The 23,268-nt window shown below is 30.7% G+C and overlaps 1 protein-coding gene across 3 annotated transcripts in view; it reads right to left on the reverse strand.

Annotated features, from left to right (window-relative positions):
- Positions 1-3,983: 3,983 nt before the first annotated feature.
- LOC134725254 (AP2-associated protein kinase 1-like) overlaps positions 3,984-23,268 on the reverse strand; it is a 34,485-nt gene continuing 15,200 nt past the window's right edge. The window contains exons 10-17 of one of the 3 annotated variants that reach the window (XM_063588917.1): positions 22,618-22,745; positions 21,521-22,008; positions 21,062-21,186; positions 20,454-20,546; positions 19,684-19,817; positions 17,964-18,053; positions 15,822-15,890; positions 3,986-8,262 (exon numbers count right to left, since the gene is read on the reverse strand). In XM_063588917.1, the coding sequence (XP_063444987.1) occupies positions 6,590-8,262; positions 15,822-15,890; positions 17,964-18,053; positions 19,684-19,817; positions 20,454-20,546; positions 21,062-21,186; positions 21,521-22,008; positions 22,618-22,745 (2,800 nt within the window). In that variant the 3' untranslated portion in view covers positions 3,986-6,589. Of the gene's footprint in view, positions 8,263-15,821; positions 15,891-17,963; positions 18,054-19,683; positions 19,818-20,453; positions 20,547-21,061; positions 21,187-21,520; positions 22,009-22,617; positions 22,746-23,268 lie in introns of all 3 variants that reach the window. The other 2 variants (XM_063588919.1, XM_063588918.1) reach the window with 2 other exon arrangements.

Below are 23,268 nucleotides of genomic sequence, written 5' to 3' on the forward strand. Positions count from 1 at the left end.
CAATTTAGAGCATGTCATATGGTACTGACAGTTGATTGGACAATTTAGAGCATGCCATATGGTATTCACAGCTGATTGGACAATTTCGCGCATTCCATATGGTACTGTCAGTTGATTGAGCAATTTAGAGCATGTCATTTGGTACTGACAGTTGATTTGACAATTTAGAGCATGCCATATGGTACTGACAGTTGATTGAGCAATTTAGAGCATGACATATTGCACTGACAGGTGATTTGGCAATTAAGAGCATGATATATAGTACTGACAGTTGATTAGGCAATTAAGAGAATGACATATGATACTGACAGTTGATTGGACAATTTAGAGCATGCCATTTGGTACTGTCAGTTGATTGGGCAATTTAGAGCATGTCATATGGTACTGACAGTTGATTGGACAATTAAGAGCATGCCATATGGTACTCACAGCTGATTGGACAATTTCGCGCATTTCATATGGTACTGTCAGTTGATTGAGCAATTTAGAGCATGTCATTTGGTACTGACAGTTGATTGGACAATTTAGAGCATGCCATATGGTACTGACAGTTGATTGGGCAATTAAGAGCATGCCATATGGTACTGTCAGTTGATTGGGCAATTTAGAGCATGTCATGTGGTACTGACAGTTGATTGGGCAATTTAGAGCATGTCATATGGTACTGACAGTTGATTGAGCAATTTAGAGCATAACATATTGCACTGACAGTTGATTGGGCAATTTAGAGCATGATTTATAGTACTGACAGTTGATTGGGCAATTAAGAGAATGACATATGATACTGACAGTTGATTCGACGATTTAGAGCATGCCATATAGAACTGTCAGTTGATTGGAAAATTAAGAGCATGTCATATGGTACTGACAGTTGATTGGACAATTTAGAGCATGCCATATGGTACTGACAGTTGATTGGACAATTTAGAGCATGCCATATGGTAGTCAGTTGATTGGACAATTAAGAGTATGACCTATAGTACTGACAGTTGTCTATCAGAATATGAGGTGAATTTTAAGCATGACATATAGCACTGACACTTGCTGATCAAAAGTCGTTTGGTAATATAGAGCATGACTAAATGTACTGACACTTGGTCTTTATCATAAATCCGGTGACAATTTCAAGCAGGTCATATGGTAATGACACTTGGTAATAAGAAGATCATGACAGGGTACTGACACCTGGTTATCAAGAGTAGGCAACTTAACACATTTTATTTGGAACTTACACTTGATTAACAAAAAAGTCTGGTACTGATACTAGATTTTCAAATAACTGTGTTTGACCTTAAGGCTTCTTATTTTATATGATGTTGTTTTTACATCAAGGCATATTATTCTATGTGTTGTTTTGACATCTAGGCAAATTTTCCTAATGGTGTTGTTTTGACATCTAGGCATATTTTTTCTAATGGTGTTGTTTTGACATCTAGGCATATTATTTCTAATGGTGCTGTTTTGACATCTAGGTATATTTATTCCGATAGTGTTGTTTTGACATCTAGTAAATATATTTTCTAACGGTGTTGTTTTGACATCAAGGCATAATTTTCTATGGTGTTGTTCTGACATCTAGGCATAATTTTTCAATGGTGTTGTTTTGACATCTAGGCATATTTTTTTAATGGTGCTGTTTTGACATCTAGGCATATTTTTCTAATGGTGTTGTTTTGACATCTAGGCATATTTTTTCTAATGGTGCTGTTTTGACACCTAGGTATATTTTTTCTAATAGTGTTGTTTTGACAACTAGTAAATATTTTTTCTAATGGTGTTGTTTTGACTCCAAGGCATATTTTTTCTAATGGTGTTGTTTTGCCATCTAGGCATATTTTTTCCATTGTGTTGATTTGACATCTAGGCATATTTTTTCCATTGTGTTGTTTTGACATCGAGGCATATTTTTTCTAATGGTGTTGTTTTGACATCTAGGCATATTTTTTCTAATGGTGCTGTTTTGACATCTAGGCATATATTTTTCAATGGTGTTATTTTGACATCTAGTCATATTTTTTCTAATGGTGTTGTTCTGACATCTAGGCATGTTTTTTCTAATGGTGCTGTTTTGACATCTAGACATTTTTTCTAATGGTGTTGTTTTGACATCTAGGCATATTTTTTCTAATGGTGTTGTTTTGACATCTAGGCATCTAGGTAAGTTCTTTGATAAACGCTCAAAATATGACAATCCGACAAAAAGTTAATATTGTAAAGGACAAGTTAAACACTATGGATGCTGAAAATTGGCTACGTGATGTGCATAACGATCGAAACTGTGAAAATGGAAATAAACTTAGGACGTTCAGACAGTATAAAAGTAATCTTCAGCCAAGCAGTTTTGTGAAATCCGTCAAGTTTAGAGACTATCGTAGAACTTTATCAAACTTTCGTTGTGGTTCATTACCACTCGCCATTGAAACAGGACGTTACACCAAGCCAGTTACACCTTTAAATGAAAGAATTTGTCAGTTTTGTGATGGAAATACGATTGAAACTGAACAACATTTTTTAATGAACTGTAATTTTTATTCGGACTTGAGAGAGGAACTTTTAAATTCACCCTTTTTATCAAACTATGTTTTTATAATCTTGAGTGTAGAAGAGAAATTTAATTATATTATGAGCTGTGATGAAATTCAATTTTTGTTAGCTAAAACATTGCATTTGATGTTTAAGAGGAGAAAGATAAATTTATAACTTTTAAAGAACTTAAAATTTTTAATTATTATTTATTTGCATATTATTAAATATTTTTAAATCAATTCCACCCTTTTCGTACTTTTTAGTTAAAAATTGTTAATTTACGAAGTAATTGTTTTGTATTTTTAAATTTTACTTTTGAAAAATGTATTAAATTGTGTATGCATTTAATGTGCATGAGGTAAAAGTGTCTCATATGTCTTTTAAGGCAGGAATCTAATGTATTTTTATGCTGTTTTTATCTGATGTATAATATATTATGTATAATGTTAGATTGTGACACTGTAATAAACTAATTACTTACTACTTACTTACATATTATTTTTAATGGTGCTGTTTTGACATCTAGGTATATTTTTTCTAATAATAGTGTTGTTTTGACAACTAGTAAATATTTTTTCTAATGGTGTTGTTCTGACACCAAGGCATATTTTTCTATGGTGTTGTTTAGCCATCTAGGCATATTTTTTCCCATTGTGTTGTTTTGTCATCTAGGTCTATTTTTTTCTAATGGTGTTGTTTTGACATCTAGGTCTATTTTTTTCTAATGGTGTTGTTTTGACATCTGACATCTATGCATATATTTCCATAGTGTTGTTTTGACATCTAGGCATATTTTTTTCAATGCTTTTGTTTTTACATCTAGTCATATTTTTTCTAATGGTGTTGTTTTGACATCTAGACATATTTTTTCTAATGGTGTTGTTTTGACATCTAGGCATATTTTTTCTAATGGTGTTGTTTTGATATCTAGGCATATTTTTTCTAATGGTGCTGTTTTGACATCAATATAAAAAAGATGTGGTATGATTGCCAATGAGACAACTATCCACAAAAGACCAAAATGACACAAACATTAACAATTATAGGTCACCGTACGGCCTTCAACAATGAGCAAAGCCCATACGCATATAGTCAGCTATGAAAGGCCCCGATAAGACAATGTAAAACAATTCAAGCGAGAAAACTAAGGGCCTTATTTATGTAAAAAAATGAAGCATATTTTTCTATGGTGTTGTTTTGACATCAAGGCATATATTTCCATGGTGTTATTTTGACTTCTAGGCATATTTTTTTCAATGGTGTTGTTTTGACATCTTGGCATATTTTTTCCATTGTGTTGTTTCAACATGTAGGCATATTTTTCTAAGGCGCTGTGTAGCATCTTTGTGTCTTATCTTTAATGATGTTGTTTTGCTGTTTCATTTATCCTCCCAACAAACTTTTTTTTACCAATATTTGTGTATATTGATATAGAATAAAAAAATAATTTGATAAAATGTTGAAATGTTTATGATGATAAACAACAGACTATCTAGCCAAATAACAAACTGTACAAAACAATTGTTTATAAATTACAACAAAAACAAGATTCCTACTTGTTAGATCATACATGCTATATCTTGAATAATTATAAAATATATTTCAATCCTTCATCACTTCTAAATACTTTAATGTGCAAGTGGTTGGGGTTTAAAATTTCTTCCTATATATTTGGTGAGATGAAGGGTTTTCTTTTATAAGCCAATGTGTTTGCAAGGTGTGCATTAATTTGTAAATTGGATATGGTGCACACATGCATTCCATGTCTGTACTCTAGTTATATATTATAACAACATTCTTGCAGTAAAATTAGAATAAACATATTCAATTCATCTTGTGAAATTTCCAATGTAAAATAACTTGTATTTTAACTTTTCAACAATGAAAACCAAAGATGGAAAGAGAATTATTTTTACATAAAGGTCATCATCATTGAAATATTTTAAATTATATATGTAATTGAGGCCCACAAAAAAAATGTATCTCTCACATTGTAATTATGGTCAATATTAAAAAATAAATGTGCATAATTATATACCCCAAGTCTGTAGAACAAAAAAAGTTACTGACATAAACAAAAGAAGATGAGTATTGAACACATTATCTCTTACCAGAGGACCTCAGTCTGAACAACTGAGATCGTGAAGGAGGAGAGAATAAATACAATACATGTACATGTACGAGAATGCACCTGTGGAGCTAAGTTTCCCACCGAGAGAATAAATACAATACATGTACAAGAATGCACCTGTGGAGCTAAGTTTCCCACCGAGAGAATAAATACAATACATGTACAAGAATGCACCTGTGGAGCTAAGTTTCCCACCGAGAGAATAAATACAATACATGTACAAGAATGCACCTGTGGAGCTAAGTTTCCCACCGAGAGAATAAATACAATACATGTACAAGAGAGCTAAGTTTCCCACCTCTCATTATTCAAATAATGATGATAATGCATCAAAAGGAATGTTGTACTGCTTTAAAATCAAGGTTATAAAATCCTGTTTTATATCATTAAAGTAAATAAAAGGAAATCAATAAATGATTACAAATGATCACATGACTAGGGTGTAACCTGTGGTTATACAATCAGTATGTTTGAAAGTAAACCTTACTTTTCATATAATATTATAATGTTTAGATTTGAAATTTAACCCCTTATGACAATTCCTGGTAACTGTTTATCAAGCTCTAGCAATGCCATTCAACAAAAGATGTATGTTTAATTTATGAAAGCAAAAAAAAAAAAAAAAAAGAAATGCAAGGGGCAATAACTCCAGAACAGGTTGACATTTTTCTTCAATTCCAGGGTAGATTTAACTTTTTGTTTAGACAATTTTACCACTAGTATTTATCAAATTGATATACTTTTAAAGATATTAACCAGTTGGACCCCTATTTTCTATTTTAAGCCACAGTGGCCATGTTGTTTGATCAACATGAATGAAAATCAAAAGAAAAGAAAACAGCTGGTAATGACAGGCACACCCAGTTTGATGGCAAAAGCTCAGATGACCTTAAAACGGTTTAACCTTAAAATATAAACAATATATACCCTTAGTAAACTTTATAAATAATAACAGTACTGTCATAGTATTATGAAAACAGTAAAAAAAAACACATTTGCAAACATACTGCGTCTATCAAAAATGAATAATTGAATGCCACAAAATATTTTAAGTAATATCATAATGCTATTGACTGCAAAGCACAAACAGATGCAAAATAAATAAATAAAATATCAAATGCATTTTACTCTGTTTGTACATATTCAAAATTGACAGTTACTATTTTAAATCTGGGTTATTTCCAAAAACTTTCAACATCTCAAAATATTCAAAATTAACACTTCTAGTAAAATATTTTAAATCTTTCCATAGGCATAATAGGTAAACTATACAACTTAATATATACGATACTCATTTATCTGAATAAGATATTACTCAAATTATTAAAAGGGAAAGAGATCAATGTCTTACCGGTAATAAGGATCTGATATAATGAAAGGAGCATACTGTGGTCTATGAAAATATAAGCATGGAGGAAAAAAATATTTGTATATACAATTTTATGTAGGTGAAATCTTCAAAAACAATTTTCATTTAAACAAAAAAATTCTCATTAAGGTTAATAAATAGAGTAATTACATTTATCCAAGATGTCACAGGTCTAATACCAGTATTCAAATGTATGCATTCTTGTAAAAGAAACATTGCCATATTTTTTTAAGATAAATTTGCTTTAATCTTATACTACCGGTATTTGGTGTCACAAAAAGATATCCGACAGACCAAAATCAATTTGAATTAATAATGCTGTTTAGAATAGCTAAACTAAAATCTACCAAGATTCTTCACAAATTGTTTAGGTTTAACTTTAAACTAAAAAACTATGTTAGATTTTATCTAAATATTGAAAAAAACTTGCCCATAATAAAGCTCCGAATTTTGATTTTTTTTTTTTTATAATAAACTATAATTTAAATTGCCTACGCTGGTAATGACTTTTTATTATTAAATGTTCTTATAACATTCAACTCTTAACTAACATTACAACAGTATCATTTTGATAATATATCAATTTTCTTTTTTGAACTGAAAGGTTCATTAGTTGCCATGGACTTTTTATGTTTCCTTGGCCATGTAAATGTATCATAACTACCAGAGCTATTTACTTTCAGAGCTTCTGAAGATGCTATAGCGACAGTATATTTTGGTTCTTTAGTAAATGCAGGATGTCGTATACTGGAAACATGCAGTGAGTTTGACGATTGTTCAATGGAATGCTGGGAGTGACCTTCATCATCGTCATCATTAAAACTCATGTTAGAAAATCCAACTGTTTCCCTTGGACTTGAACGACCTTTAACCTTTGATCTGGAATGTTTTGAATTTGTACTGGAATTTAATTCACAATCTTCATCGTCGTAATCATCATCCTCTTTCTCACTGTCAACATTTACAATCAATGAAGCTTGCTGATCTTGACATTTACGTAGATACGCAGTCTCTATTTGATTGTCTGAATCACACTCATCATCAGAAAGAGGCTGATAATTTTGAGATTTGGATTTATTAGGTTTGGCAGGCGTACTGGTATAATTGCCAGATTTGGACTGTTTTTTATTATCCTCTTTCGCTGTGGAAGGTTTGCTCATCATTGATTGAAATGGTACTGAACCAAAGATGTCAGATTTTGTAAAAGTACTTGACAATGGCACTGATGAAGTGAATGGAACAAAGTTGACATCAGTTTTCACTGGAGGTTCCTTGACATACATAAAGTTCTGTTCTGGTGATGCCTGTGTTACAGGATTGCTGTAAATAAACGTTTGTTCTATTGGAGATGTGGTTGTCATCACTGAAGACACTAAATGTTTAGTATTTGTTCCAGATACAGTTTTGGGGCTAAACGGTGCCTTGTCAAATGGATCTTCAATATCAGGACTAGCATTGTTAGAATCTAAGAGAGGACTTCCAATAGAGTGTTGTGTTTTGGGTAAAAATGTTGGTTTAAAAGGAGCTTTGGAGAAGATATCTGTTGTTTCAGGAGCAGGTTTGTGAGGTCTATTCTGAACAGTACTACTTGGTCGTTTTTTCCTGGATGGTTTACGTCGGAATGGTGCAGAAACAAATGGATCAACTGTAGGTGAAAGGGCAGGACTTAATCCTCCTGCTAGTGGTGACACTGTACTACTACTAGGAGTACTATTGTCTCGTATATCCTGGTTGTCTTGGTGATTACCTCCATGTTCATCATCCTCAAGTTCATCGTCATCAAGTAAAGGTCGTACTCCATATTCATGACCTACTATTGGGTCAGATGACGTTGCATTTACAGTAGTGTCAGACTCTTTCCTACTTGGCGGTTTACGATTTACGGTTTCCTGATTAGATTTTATAGTCACAGGACGGCTACCATACTCATCATCAAGTTCTTGATAGCGGAAGTCTGCCGTTTTACCTTCACCTTGTCCACCAGGGTGATCATCCTCGGCATAAGATGAACTAGAATCTAACTTGACACGAGATTCAGTAACTTGAGGTTTCTTGTCTTTCTCCTCATCTGTATCTACTAACTGCTGATATTTTGATGACCTACTTAAAGCTGCTTTAACCAATGAAGATGATGCACCAAAGAAGTTTTGTGACTCTGATTCTTGGTTAAATTTCTCTTGTTTCTTTACATTATCTTGTTTCTTTATATTGTCTTGCACATCATCATCATCTTCATCTACAAGAATAAAATAACTTATTTTTACATTGATGCTATATAAAGAAAATAATAAAAATACAAATGAGAGATGTTTAAGGAAGAAGTGTAAATGGGAGATTTTTATGTTTATGGTTTCTGCATTTTGTCTTGATATCATAGATACAAATATATATGTATAAAAAGATTTATTGAACAAAAATGTACAAAAACATGTCATGTTATATTCATTATCAAAAACTTTTATTTTGTGGCTTCTGATTCTATTTTTAATGATAAAATTCATGATACATGCATAGACATAGTTAATGATATCATTAGTTAAGTTTATATGCTGTGTATGAGTTCAAAGATCAAGTGAGATATGAAGCATTCCTGTGTGATCTTTAAGGAACATAGTTGCTTAGCCAGCAAATCAACAATGACTTTAGTTCAAAGCAGATTTTCATTCGGAAGATAGTAACAATTACAGAATAACTTTTCTAAGAATTCGCAATGTATATTAAAAAAGTTACCAAACTGCACATGAATTCAACAATGAGCATATTTTTTTTTCATTGTTTGCATTCAAGAATGATTGAATAGCTTATTCTTTTGATTACAATGACTTAACGTAAATAATGCAGTAAATGCAAGGAACTAAACCTTCTACCTGTTCTAAATAAACTCATCATAGATACCAGGACTAAATTTAGTATATACCCCAGACGTGCGTTTCGTCTACAAAAGACTCATCAGTGACGCTCGAATCCAAAAAATTTAAAAGACCAAAGTTGAAGAGCATTGAGGACAAAAATTCCTAAAAGTTTTGCCAAATACAGCTAAGGTAATCTATGCATAAGGTAGATATATATACTATATTTTTATGCTTTTACATTTTTCTCACTGATACACATAGTTAATATGGCTTCTACTAACGAAAGCTCCATGGAGCTAACGTGTTTAGAGACTACTTATGTCAGTATACCTTTCCTAAATTGCCTAGAAAAGCCTTAGTATTTCAAAAAATTCATAAATTTGTAAACAGTAAATATATAAATATAACCATATCAATGACAATTCATGTCAGTAAAAGAAGTGCTGACTAACTTTGTTCTGATGTAAAAACATAACAACAATGCACTGAAAACACCTATTTAGATTGTTGACTTATGTTATCTGTTGATGATTATCAACCTAGAGATGTGATATTCTCCATTGGCTGCATATCACTGGGGATAACTTATCATTGTATCAACATCCTCAAATGTTTATATATGTATGTGCGTATCATAATAATCTTCATAAGAGATGAAACTGGTAAAAATGTGAAAGCTTTTAAATGACTTGTCAATTTTTTTCAATAACTTATATTCAATGCTTGTTAAAAATATATGAATTTAAATTTTCTTTAAGAGGTATATTAGCTTCCTTGTAACTTTGGCTTTGTAGACAATGTAAGACAGGAGCATAAGTGTACAGGTACTTGAATAAATCATGTGTTATGCATAAATCAAAGCAAAAATTTAAAAGAAAATGTTATTGTCCTTTCCCAGTATTCAATGCTGGTCCCTGATCACCAACATATAATAATTTAATTTTTGATGTAACACGTCTTCTGATTGGCTGACATTATTTTGTTATGAGCCCATAGACATAATTTAGTCATGTGACTGTGACGTCATCAATGACTGTAATAATTTTTCTTTCTATGAAAAATATCATAAACAATTTGGAGCACACTGTAAAATAACCCGCTATGCACGTTATTCAGTGTGCACCAAATTTTTGATGTTATTTTTCATAGAAAGAAAAATTATTAGTCATTCCTTAAATGGCTAATACCTTTACATGAAATCTATAAACAAATTAAAAGATGCCTGAATAGAGGAACATATCAGCAGTTACTCGGAAGGTCTGCATGTCAGTACTACTTTTTAGATTAACTTTGTTTGGCTTATTTAAAGGTGGCCTTTACCCTACCTTATATATGAATAGAAAAAAAACAAAGGATATGAGGGATCCATCCACGACATAAAATCAGTACATGCACAGCACAAAACAGCGCTTTTCAAAGTCAAGCATGAATTTGAATTCAGAAGTTATTGTGACCCTCAGAATCACTGTATATGCAATTATATAATTGCTGATATTTTTTGATATTTTTTTTTTGTTGTCAGAGCACAGATCTGTACCATACTCCATACAATTGGTCTACTTCAAACAATATATTAACTAACATATTATAATATTGAACAGTCTTGTCTGCAAAACAGTGTACTGTAAATTCAGAAATTATTGCGTGCATTTATTATTGCGATTATGTCATTTTAGGCTTAAATGCGATTTTAATTTTTACGATTTTGAGAAAAATCCTGTTAAATTCATATAAAATATTTCAAAATGCGAGTTTAAATTATTGCGTTTACAACTCAGTCGCATTTTACGCAATAATAAAAACCTCTCATTAATTTCTGAATTTACAGTTCCTGTTTAACATATTAAATTAACGACAACTAGATACTCTCTTTATTATTTCAGAGAGAAAAAATATATATATCGTATAACACATTCTATTTCTGGGATGTAAATTTAGTGTATCCAGTATAGGAACTATCTTTTGCACATGTATTCATGTCATTTTGACTAAAGGTCTTTGCAACAAGTAGGCATTAGTTACTTTGTATAGGCTAAACTAAACTAAATTATGTTTCCATAAATTCTGCAACTGCTCAGAAAAATATCTAGATCAGTGTTATTAAAATTATGCTTAATTTGAAACAACAGAGGTTCGATTGGTTCCATAACAGGCTTAAACAAAATTTGCAACTACACTTCTAAAAGAGGGTTTGGGCCAATTTTGGCTTTATAACATGCATAACCATTTTTCTGTTTGATATATTTAATTGGCAGACATGAGTAAACTGTTTCTCTTTAACTGACCTAATCTCAACCTCTTGTAAAATTGTAAATTACATGTAGTCATTTTGGGGTCTTGTATTGCTGACTGTTTTCCCAATGTAACGGGAGTGGAAGTTTCCACTGCCTTTGTTTTCCCGTTGTCTACCCAAGTTCTGGGATATTGGACAACTATTAAAACCACATAATCATAAAGATGTTTATTTTAAAAGACTAATGTATAATAAATAAATCTACAGTGGTGGCTGATATACCATGGAAATGAGATGTGCTAGACTTAAACAACTGCATATCCAATATCTTTGACCTATCACTAGTTAAACTTATCACAAACGAAAACATAGTTGACCCTGCCTCGGAAAACAGCATGCCCAAGTGTGGCTTTAGTTACTTTGTATAGGCGAGACACAAACTAGTTGAAACCTGCCAAATGTTTATGGTAAGGAACCGGTCATCTATCGAATCTGGATGTGTGTGTTTCACTTATTTGTAAAATTTAGTGTTGATTGCTGATCTTTATAGTCAATGTTGTATTTCTTCACATCATTTTCAACTTGGATTTAGAGCTAAATATACTGTTCAGACAATAATCTATCTTTTAAGACGGTGTGTTGACCTTTAGATTTCTTTTGTTTTATGTGTCATTGTGTTGTCTTATTGACATATTTTCCACATCTATAAACACCAACATAAATGGAAACAAAACAAATTATGACTTGAGCAAGTATCATCATGATAAACAAGGTCATGGGTGAAGACCAAGGGTCATTCTTATGGGATTGAGTGGAAGAATAAAGTAGCAGACATTTGAGGTACATTAATGCATAGTTTCATATATTGGTGTATATCTATCCCAGTTGGAATTTATACTAGTTACGTTTAACAATATTCAGTAAGTAGATAAGTTTTAGAGAGATTTTTGTACTATGATACCTGAATGAACATGTTTTGTGTGGTGTAAAGGTTATTAAAAAGGTTTCTGAATTGGTAATAACAAAAATATACTGAAACATGATCCATTGGAAAGACATAAAGTTTATCAGCCTTATTCTTTACATAAAAAAGCCTAACCCTGTGTGCATAATCATTATACCTTTCTATGTTTTTATACTACTCTAAATTCAGAAATTCTGCAATGCTATTACATGTATTATTGCAAACATGTAAAGAATAGGTTTCCCAAAAATAAATAAAAAGCCCCAATTTATTGATAATATATGTTTATGAAGCATTTTCGGAAATTGCAATATTTTTTTTTATAGATTTTTTCAAAAGTTAAAAACTTGCAATAATAAAGTATGTAAAAAATTTCAAAATTTCTGGATTTAAAGTATATACAGATGTACATAATATTAGTGATGCACATCCATTTAAGCAAATTAAAAATGATAGGATGTTGGCAGTTCTAAAATAAGTCAACAAAAAGAGTTTAATGATTTTATTGTATTCAATATTCACAATAAAACTTTCTAAAGAAACACAAAAAATTCAACAAATCATACAGCATAAAACAATTGAATATTGCACAAAATTTGACTTAAAACTATTTTAAAACTGCCAACATCTTATGTTAATTTGGTATAGACTCAATTCATTTCTACTTTGTATCAGATAAAGATTGGAGCCATATTTTTACAATTTACTGTTAAATAAATTATTATTGGATAATGTCTATCAATGTGAATACAAATCTTGAACACTCGAGGTCATTTTACAAATGATATTTTAGAACATTTCATGCTAAAATTGTATACTGACCTACCAACATACCTAGAATAAATTTTGCATTAAATGCAATATTATAAATGAGTGAGTCTATATCAAAAATATCAAGCCACATAAATCTAGTTCAAGTTTCTAGAAGCTATTTTCAATACAATAAACATTTTTTGTTAAATCTGATATTGGTACTCGATATTGAATGTCTATAAAAACTGCAAAAAGTCAATTCCATTTTACTGGCATGTTTGAAAATCAATAAAGAATTTAGATTATCAATAATGAATTTCAAATTTAATTATTTCAGTTACAACAACATTATATATTTTATATTAATTCTTTTTAAATTAAAGGGTGCATTATTTAAACTTTTTTTTGTCAATTTCATTATTCTTTAAATCTACATTACTAACATTGTTAATACCACTTATTTGAAATAACCATTCTTTCAACAAATATCATAACAGTAATTATTCTAAAAAATAAACTATACATGCAAATAAAACAATACCTATCATCCTATAATACACATTCATTCCATAAACATGCCAACTTTAGTAATTATCACATTCAAAACTAAAATAAATAGTTATTAAAAGATGTACTGAATAGTTCCTATATCTGAATTATGTTGAAATCAACTTCATATTTTTAAAATGTATGGCAAATGTTAAAATAATTTTTTCTGAGAATTTACCCTAAATTAAATCTAAAATAATAATAAGTACTCAAGTCCTTATATAATCACAGAGAATGTTGAAAATGAATTTATGAAGAATTTTGTTTATTTTAATAGTTAATACGAATTTTGTTGTTACATTACTGTATCATTCAATGTGCGTCACTCAAATAAAATAGATTTATTATTATTTCATCATTATTTTTGATTTTTATACATGTCTCCTCAAAGAATGTATCTTAAAGGCTGAACTGTGCTGATTATTATATAATCAGATTATTGCAAAATTTTCTTTCATCAACTCCCAAATTCATTATCTAGCTATATCTGAATAAACATTTTTTTTTTTTTATGGGGAATAGCTTGTTTATATAAATGTTGGTAAATCCACAATAAGAATATATATCAATGTTCACATGAAAAATATTACACTGCAGTTTTAAGTAAAATTACTGTACATATCCAAATATAAATAACAAAATCTGCTTTATAACCTATAATACATGTCTAACTTTAAAAAGTTATAAAAAAAAACTTTAAAATAAACATTGGTTTACAAATTTGTAAATAATCAACGAGCACATAATACTATAAAATGCATTGTAAAACAATTGGTTAAAGCTATAAAAAATACAATAGAAAGCAACATGCTCTAGTATTCTTTCAACAAAGCAGAACGCCATCAAATAAATTACAAACTGCCAATTTCCTTATACAGTAATATCTGAATGGTTTCATCATGAAAATGTTTGGTGCAATACTTTAAACTTTTGTACAACAATTCAACAGTTTTCAAATATTTAGTATCAACAGTATTTTAAATAACCATACTTTCAATATTAGCTTTTAAATATAAACAATGCAAAAAATTAAGGTTGACACACCATGATGGAAAGTGATTTTTCATTTTTTTATGATTCCCCATGGTAATAAAATGTTCTAATGCTAAAACCTGTGTACCCTTAATATTTCTGTCATATTGGTTCTCGTTAAACTTTTATATTAGACATATTATAAAACAGACATAAACCCTGTGTTATATGCAAAAACGATGACAAAACTAATGAATATCAAAAGGAAATGTGATGAACTGATGTTGATACAACATACAAAATATTATTGAACTATCTTAAATGATTTATGTCAATCTTTCCTAATCACAAATAGGACTGTTGATGCAAAAAAAAGCATGGCTCATGCCATATTTTGAAATGTTCTTTCTGTGCAAGACAAACTTATATTTTATCATTTCTTATCTTTAAAGTTTAAGGTGGTACCTAACACTACAGGGAGATAACTCTGTAAAATCAGTTAAACGTTTTAATTACGTAGTGTTGTAAAGGGAATATTAAGCTTTTCAATGATTAAAATTGGTGTTTGTCAAACTGCTATATAACCAGTGTATTTTTTCTGATAAAATGGTTGGTTCAAAACTTTTGAAATTTTGAAATTTTTATTAAAGGTTCAAAGTTAATACTTTGTCAAAATTTTATGAAAATTAAACGAGCCAAATTTATTTTATTTTATTTAAGTGTTGGGTACCACCTTAAGCTTACTAAGTTGCAAATTGTGAAGCCATTGAGATTAAATGCTAAGAAATTGTTTATATCATTAACATTTATGCATTTACATAAGCTTTTATTGGGTTAAAGTAAAGCGTTAAAACATTATGGCAGTCCAGACTTAATATTTTATATTACTCTGATCTTTGACGAAGCTTATTTTGTAAAACTATGAATACTATCAAAACCTTAATGAAAATTATTCTAAAAGTTAAAAAGTTCATGAATGATAATATTCATCTGTACTACTAGTTTATTCTATTATGCCATGCTAAGAAATAAAAATAAGATTTCAGCACCAAATCTTTAACTAAAAGTACATATTCTAATTCCTGTTTATGAAACTTTTAAAGCAGCATTTAAAAGCATGATACATATGATACAATGATTCTTAAAATATATATACACATATATTAATGCAATAACTATAATACTAGGTAGGCCGAGACAAAATTTGCCGCACCAAATAAACTTATCAAAGCCATGGGTTTCACCATGATACAAGAAATCAATAAAAAAAACAAGTCACTGAGAACACAACACAACGGAATGTTCAAAACCTGAGGTAATAACAATTCAAACTTCTTCCCATATAGCTGCTTTACAGAGGTTACTGGGTTTCCAATTTAATGAGTAGCGTCGTCTGCTTCTGGTATCTACAATAGGTTATGTATAAAACATTGGTCAATTAAAAACTAATTGTAATCAGCTTTGAAATTTACCTCCATAATCAGAATTTGAGCTGTTATTGCTTCTACGACCATGCTGCTTCCTGTCAGGACCTTTCTCACCTGCAAGGGACAACATTCCATATTCAGTCATGCGGAACACATGCAAACTACAAATCAGTCATGCTTATCAATACTGTTAAATAACATGCCTTTCTAGATATATTATACTTTTGTTCATAAGACATGCTAACTTAAGTATGTAGTTGAAAAGATATCATTTACAAAAGAAATAGAACACACAGTTTAGCAATAAATAGCATAGTATCTGCACATACAAAAAGACTTAGTAGCAAACAGATATTACAGCTAAAAAAGTTAAATAAATATTACAAGCATCAATGCAAAAAAAAATATACTAGTATTACATGGTTTCTAAAAATAGATATAACTTAAAAGCTTGAAAGACAATGTATTGACAAATTCCAAACAGAGGAAAATGGCTTATGACACAAAATAGAAGTATTTATTACATATTATATTTTATAAGCAGATATTGTAATAACATATTTTATAAGCAGATATTGTTATAATTTGAAATACTACAAGCATTTAAAAATCATCGTACAAACTTTAAAAAGCCAGCTCAGTTTATATAGCTTTTATAATGATACAACACAAAACAAAATATAATTGCTTGTGAGCACAGAAGGGTGAAGATTGCTTTCAATATGAACCTCAAATTAAGCAACACATTTTTTTAAGCAATGTAACACTATAGTTTTTATGTAGTGAAGCATCTTTTTAGAACAAGTAAATTAACACACAAGGAAAAACTTGTGTAATATCAGTAAAATACTTTTCTTGACAAGTATGGTTAAACACATAATTTGTACTTTGAAAAGATGTTATATCATGGATGTGAATAGGATCTAAAAAAATAATCCACCTCACTGCACTATGTTATTTGTACAATTAAACTTCAAGATGTGGCCTTGAAAATAAAGCTGTCAAGCCAGTGACATTAGGGGTTTGATTGTATTGCATGTTATCTTTACCCTAAATAAGCCTTAATCATGCCAGTTTTACATTTAAAGCCTCCTTGATTACAACATCTTGTCAGCAGGCAAACATTTGTCATTTTCTATACTTTTTAATCTTAGTTTCTTGTGTATAATTCGGAGTTTAGTATGATGTCCATTATCACTGAACTAGTATACATATTTTTTAGAGGCCAGCTGAAGGACGCCTACGGGTGCGGGAATTTCTTGCTACATTGAAGACCCATTGGTGGCCTTCGGCTGTTGTCTGCTCTATGGTCGGGTTGTTGTCGCTTTGACACATTCCCCATTTCCCTTCTCAATTTTATTCTTATATAAACATAAAAATATTTGCTGTTTTCAATAAAGAAGAATAATACTTATTTTTAATATGTCGCTTTAACAGTATATCTTAGGCTCCTCGATTTGTTGGTAGTTTGATTTAACATATTTCCTTTAGACCAAATTTAGTTAAAACGGACTACCTGTGTTAAGAAAATTATTATTTGAGCCAAAATTATTTTAAGAAAGATTTTGGCAGGAACAAGTACATCTTTTTAATGACACTAACCCATATTGATCCTTTAAGACTTTGCAAATTAAAAGCTGTAGGACTATAGTGAAATAAATGAAAATTGACCAGCTGACAAGAACCTGCATTGATTTTTGTCCCATTGATAAGGACATGTTAATGCTTGCTCTATCATTGCCAAAAAGCATAAATGTGTTTATTAATGTCTAAGAAGCATAAATAGTTGTAAGACATAAAGCTCTGTTGTATAAACATAAGCATCACTTAATGTACATTTTTGTAAAACAAAATAAGTTCACCTTACAAATTTTGATATTATTTATTAAAATTTGGATAAACCCCATTTTGAATAAAATAAAATAACATATTTGGTTTTCAAACCTTAGCTTCTCTAATAGATTAATGTGTTATTTTCAAATTTCAAATCTTTCTGCATATTTAATTATTGACTCCAAACAGTACTTTGAATGACCATTAATATAAAAATCTTATATAACTAGCGTTTTACTGAGAAAAATGTGGCAGAAATTCCAAGACAATATTTGTATGCCTTGATTTTGATTCCTTTTTCATTCTTAAGCTAATTGCTGTAGATAGAAGATAATAAATCATGCTGACACTTACCAGGTTTTTTAAAAGGGACATTAGTAAATGGATCTGACGAGTCAGAGCCAGACATCACTAAATCTTCTCTACTCTTCACATTGGATATACCTACAAAACAAATAAACTCATCATAGATACCAGGACTCAATTTAGTATATATGCCTGACGTGAGTTTTGTCTTCTAAAGATTCATTAGGGAAGCTCGAATCCAAAAAAGTTTAAAATGCCAAACAACGTACGAAGTTGAAGAGCAACTTATACATGTAGAATAATACAACAGAAATGGATTTATAAAATAATGTAGGCTTTTTGTAAGTTTAACAGAACCAATGATGAAAAATTCAATACATGGCCATTATGTAATGAGTATATAGCTATTGGTTTCAGAAAGGGGATGCTGATGAGTGATGACTTTGAAAACACACCAAACAATAAAGCATAATCACATAATGCTGTAAACAAACTAGAGGCTCTAAAGAGCCTGTGTCGCTCACCTTGGTATATGTGAATATTCAACAAAGGACACAGATGGATTCGTGACAAAATTGTGTTTTGGTGATGGTGATGTGCTTGTAGATCTAACTTTACTGAACATTCTTGCTGCGTACATATATCACCATCTATAATGATTGACCCAGTAGTTTCAGTTGAAAGTGTTAGTAAAAATTTACAAATTTTATGAAAATTGTTAAAAATTGACTATCGATTTGTCTGAAATTTTCAGGGCAGATAGATCTTGACATGATAAACAATTTAACCCCATGCCAGTTTTGCTCTTAATGCTTTTGTTTTTGAGTTATAAGCCAAAAACTGCATTTTACCCCATGTTCTATTTTTAGCCATGGTCGCCATCTTGGTTGGTTTGACGGGTCAACGGACACAATTTTTAAACTAGATACCCCAATGATGATTGTGGCCAAGTTTGGTTAAATTTGGCCCAGTAGTTTCAGAGGAGAAGATTTTTGTAAAAGATTAATAAGATTTACGAAAAAATGGTTAAAAATTGACTATAAAGGGCAATAACTCCTAAAGGGGTCATTTGACCATTTCGGTCATGTTGACTTATTTGTAAATCTTATTTTGCTGAACATTATTGCTGTTTACAGTTTATCTCTATCTATAATATTATTCAAGATAATAACCAAAAACAGCAAAATTTCCTTAAAATTACCAATTTAGGGGTAGCAACCCAACAACAGGTTGTTCGATTCATCTGAAATTTTCAGAGCAGATAGATCTTGACCTTATAAACAATTTCACCAAAGTCAGAATTGCTCTAAATGCTTTGGTTTTTGAGTTATAAGCCAAAAACTGCATTTTACCCCTATGTTCTATTTTTAGCCATGGCGGCCATCTTGTTTGGTTTGGCGGGTCACCGGACACAATTTTTAAACTAGATACCCCAATGATGATTGTGGCCAAGTTTGGTTTAATTTGGCCCAGTAGTTTCAGAGGAGAAGATTTTTGTAAAAGTTAACGCAGGACGACGACGGACGCAAAGTGATGAGAAAAGCTCACTTGGCCCTTTGGGCCAGGTGAGCTAAAAATATCAAGCAGCTCTAACTTGTAATTCATGAGAAAAATTCAACAAAATTTCCCTGGGACACATAGATGTAAACCCGTATAATTTCTCATGAGAACACGGTATAAAGGTATAAAGGTAAAAGAAAAACAAACAACTTTATATGTGTATACTCAATAAGTAAAAGAATTTCCAGGACATTTGGTCATAACTTACTACTATTAGATCCTCTACGTAATTTATCAAATTCTTTCCCAAATATTTCCTCCTCTGTATCAGGACCAAAATTATCATCGAAAGGATTCCAATCAGCTACATCTGCAGATAATGCTCTTGTCAAGTTGGGGGACCTGAAATAAGTGGATTCAAAAGATGCATTAACATTATAATATTTTAACATTTAAACTTTAATTTTATTTTCAAATGTCTCAACAGTTGAAATATTTTATCTTTGTTGTACTTTTCTCACAAGCTCTGAAGACCTCTGTAATTCACAACTGATTTTTAAGTACATTTTTGACCATCTTTGCCTAATCTTAAAATACTGGTAGTCTATATCCTTGCAAAAGTTTCCTCTGTTTCACTAGATTGAAAAGTTAATTTCAATCCTTGATCTTGACCTTGCAACAGAAAATTTGTGATTTTAACCTTGGGGACATTCAAACTGCACACGAAGCATTCTTGTAGTGTCTTAATAAATAATCAATAATATTCATATCCTTCCTGAGAATTACAAAGTTATGGGCATGTACAGAAACACATTGTTATTTCTATACACATGCATATATAACTTTGATTTTGGAATCCAAAACAATTGTAATTATTCAGGTTATAAAACAATCCAAAAAATATGCACTATTAATGTACCAAAATTTCCATAAATACACATAATAACTCTTGCAGCCTACACCAAAATGAAAAATTGTAGACATAACTGCATTTAGGATATATTTTTGAAAGCTACATAAAGGCAATAAGCTACATACCTAGGAGGTGAATGAGTAGGAGTTGTAGTAGCTGATTTAGACTTGGTTTGAGAGGAAGGAGCATTGAGAAGATTCGATGTGGCATGATAAGCTCTGAAATACAAAAAGGAATTGAAGTACTATCATGACTATTACAAGCAATGAAATAAAGATATATATATAACAAGCAATGACATACAGATATATATATAAAGAAGCAATGACATACAAGTATACAGTAGTATCACAAGCAATGAACTATAAAATAGAGTAAGAATTTTACAAAGCAGTTAACTTAATATGGATACTTGATGAGATATTATCTTTAAAACAACATGTAACAAGTTTTGTCAGAAACAATTAATATATTTCTCTTTATAATACTTTTTTTAAAAGTTCTAATTCATTTTTCTAATTCTATATTAGAATTTGTTTTTCATACTATCCAATTCCAACTTTTTTTAAATCGTAGATAAAATGTGTACAAAAATTGTCCTGATTATTGTGTTTAAATATGCATGTGCAGATTACTTCCTGTAACTTACTGCAGATTTTGCTAGTGCATTATATTCTACTTATTTTAATTACATAAAGTATTTTGAAACAAATTTTGACATAATTGACATTACCTGAAAGCACTTCCTTTTCCACCCATATGGAGCGCTGATGTATCGCTGACATAACGTCGATGTGATTTTGTCTGTCTCGAAGGAGAGGGAGGAGGTGTAATGGATATCAATGGCTGATCATCAGACTGAAAGTAGTAAATACAAAAGATACTTGAAAATTCTTATCTTCAGAGCATTTACTGTGAAATTGAAATAGCGTCATTGGGGATGTTCAAACGTAACGTTTCACAGAAATTATGCATTGAACTTCACTTGATTCCATTCCTGAAAATCAGGACATTGAATAAAATGTTATATTTGTAGAAGTTGTTGTAAAGAGGTAGTATAATGATACTTATTTTCATTTACACTGAGAATAAAAAAATCATATATTCTAGATTTAAGATGACATATACACCCATAACCAATCCCATAAATATCCTTGGTATGTTTTGGTTTACGAGGACAAACATAACCTACCCCATAATTATCCTTGGTTGGTTTTGGTTTCGGAGGAACAGGAGGCTTTTTAAAGTCCCCACTATCATCTTTTATCACATAAGCCTTTGAATACATATTGTCCATACTATTGCTATTAACAATTGGTTGACTAGGAGTAGATTGTCCATGGAATGACCTTGACATTGGCATTTGAGGAGCATTCAAATATGGCTGTTGTTGTTGTTGCATATATTGATTTTGTTGCATATTCATTTGTTGTGTATAAGCAGTACTTTGTTGTTGATACATCTGTTGTTGATAGGCCTGTTGTTGTAACATGGCCTGTTGTTTTAAAGCCTGCTGTTGTTGAAGAGCCTGTTGTTGTTGATGTGCCTGTTGTTGTTGTAAGGCTTGTTGCTGTAACGCTTTTTGTTGCAAAGCTTGTTGCTGAAGAGCTTGTTGATGCTGCTGTGCCTGTTTTTGTAACATAGCCTGTTGTTGACTTGGTTGTTGAACAGGGGGCGGATCTAGAAATTTAAATGACTTTGTTTTAATACATAAAATGAATGTAATGTATAAATATAGTGTTAGTTTAAACATATTTTTTTATTTATTTATACTGGATTGGGAAACAAGTTTTGCAACTTATATTAATCCCTTTCCACTTTGCAGGTGTGAGTGCTGCCTTGTAGCAGCATTAGCCTACTCTTTTTCGAAATCTACAAGGGTGTCTTTAACGTCAAAGAAATATAGTGCTGACTACACAAATTGATTTTATAACATAATGATGTCTGTACCTATAAACATGTTTCCATTGTACAAAGAAGCCCTACTCACCGTAAAAAATTGGTGTCAAAACTCTTATTTGGCATTAAAATTAGAAAGATCATATCATAGGGAGCAAGTGAATTAAGTTTCAAATTGATTGGACTTCAACTTCATCAAAAACAACCTTGACCAAAAACTTTAACCTGAAGCAGTAAAGACCAATGAACAGATACACAGACCAAAAAAACATTATGCCACTCTAGTATTGTAAGTGGGGCATTAAAACCCACAACAGATATTTTAACCTACTCTTTTTGGGGAAAATATTTCCTCTGATATAATATGATTGACATGTTTACTATATTTACCTTGAGCTGTAGGACGTTTCCTTGGAGCTATAGATGTTGGTAACCCAAGAGGTGCTGGTACTGCCTGACCTTTAGGCCTTGACCTTGGTGTCACTGTTGTACTTTCTATTGAAGGAGCTATCACACTTCTAAAATTCAATGTAAACAAATATTTTTATTATCAGCTTCTTATAAATTTAAATGGACAGGAATTTCCTACTTAGATATAACAATGTATCAAGTTACAAGCATAAAACATGAAAAATGAGATGAGAAGATTAGTTTTTAAAAATAATGTAAGTTGAAGTGTGTACTTAAAACGTTCAAATTTCCAAATTTGTAAAGGGAATACCTCTGGATAAACGAATCAAAAAAAATTCTGCATCTTATAGTGAGTGGTGTTTGCAAATAATATTCTCTTTCAAAATGTTTGAAGTGCATTTTATGAACAGAAAAGATGGTGTTCTGACTGACTTATTCATTATTTGTGTATACTCCTCTTCCTTACTTGTTTTTTCTTTTGCAACAATAATAATTTTAATAAAAATATTTTATTTTAAATAATAAACAGTTAGCTAAGAATCTTTCCTGCAGCCCTCAATCACACATTTAAGAGAGTTTCAATGAAAATCTTCAGTTTCTACCATGATTAACAACTGAACTTGAAAGACA

The sequence above is a fragment of the Mytilus trossulus genome, chromosome 7 (genome assembly GCF_036588685.1).
Source record: "Mytilus trossulus isolate FHL-02 chromosome 7, PNRI_Mtr1.1.1.hap1, whole genome shotgun sequence".
In the NCBI taxonomy this organism is placed as follows: Eukaryota; Metazoa; Mollusca; class Bivalvia; order Mytilida; family Mytilidae; genus Mytilus; species Mytilus trossulus.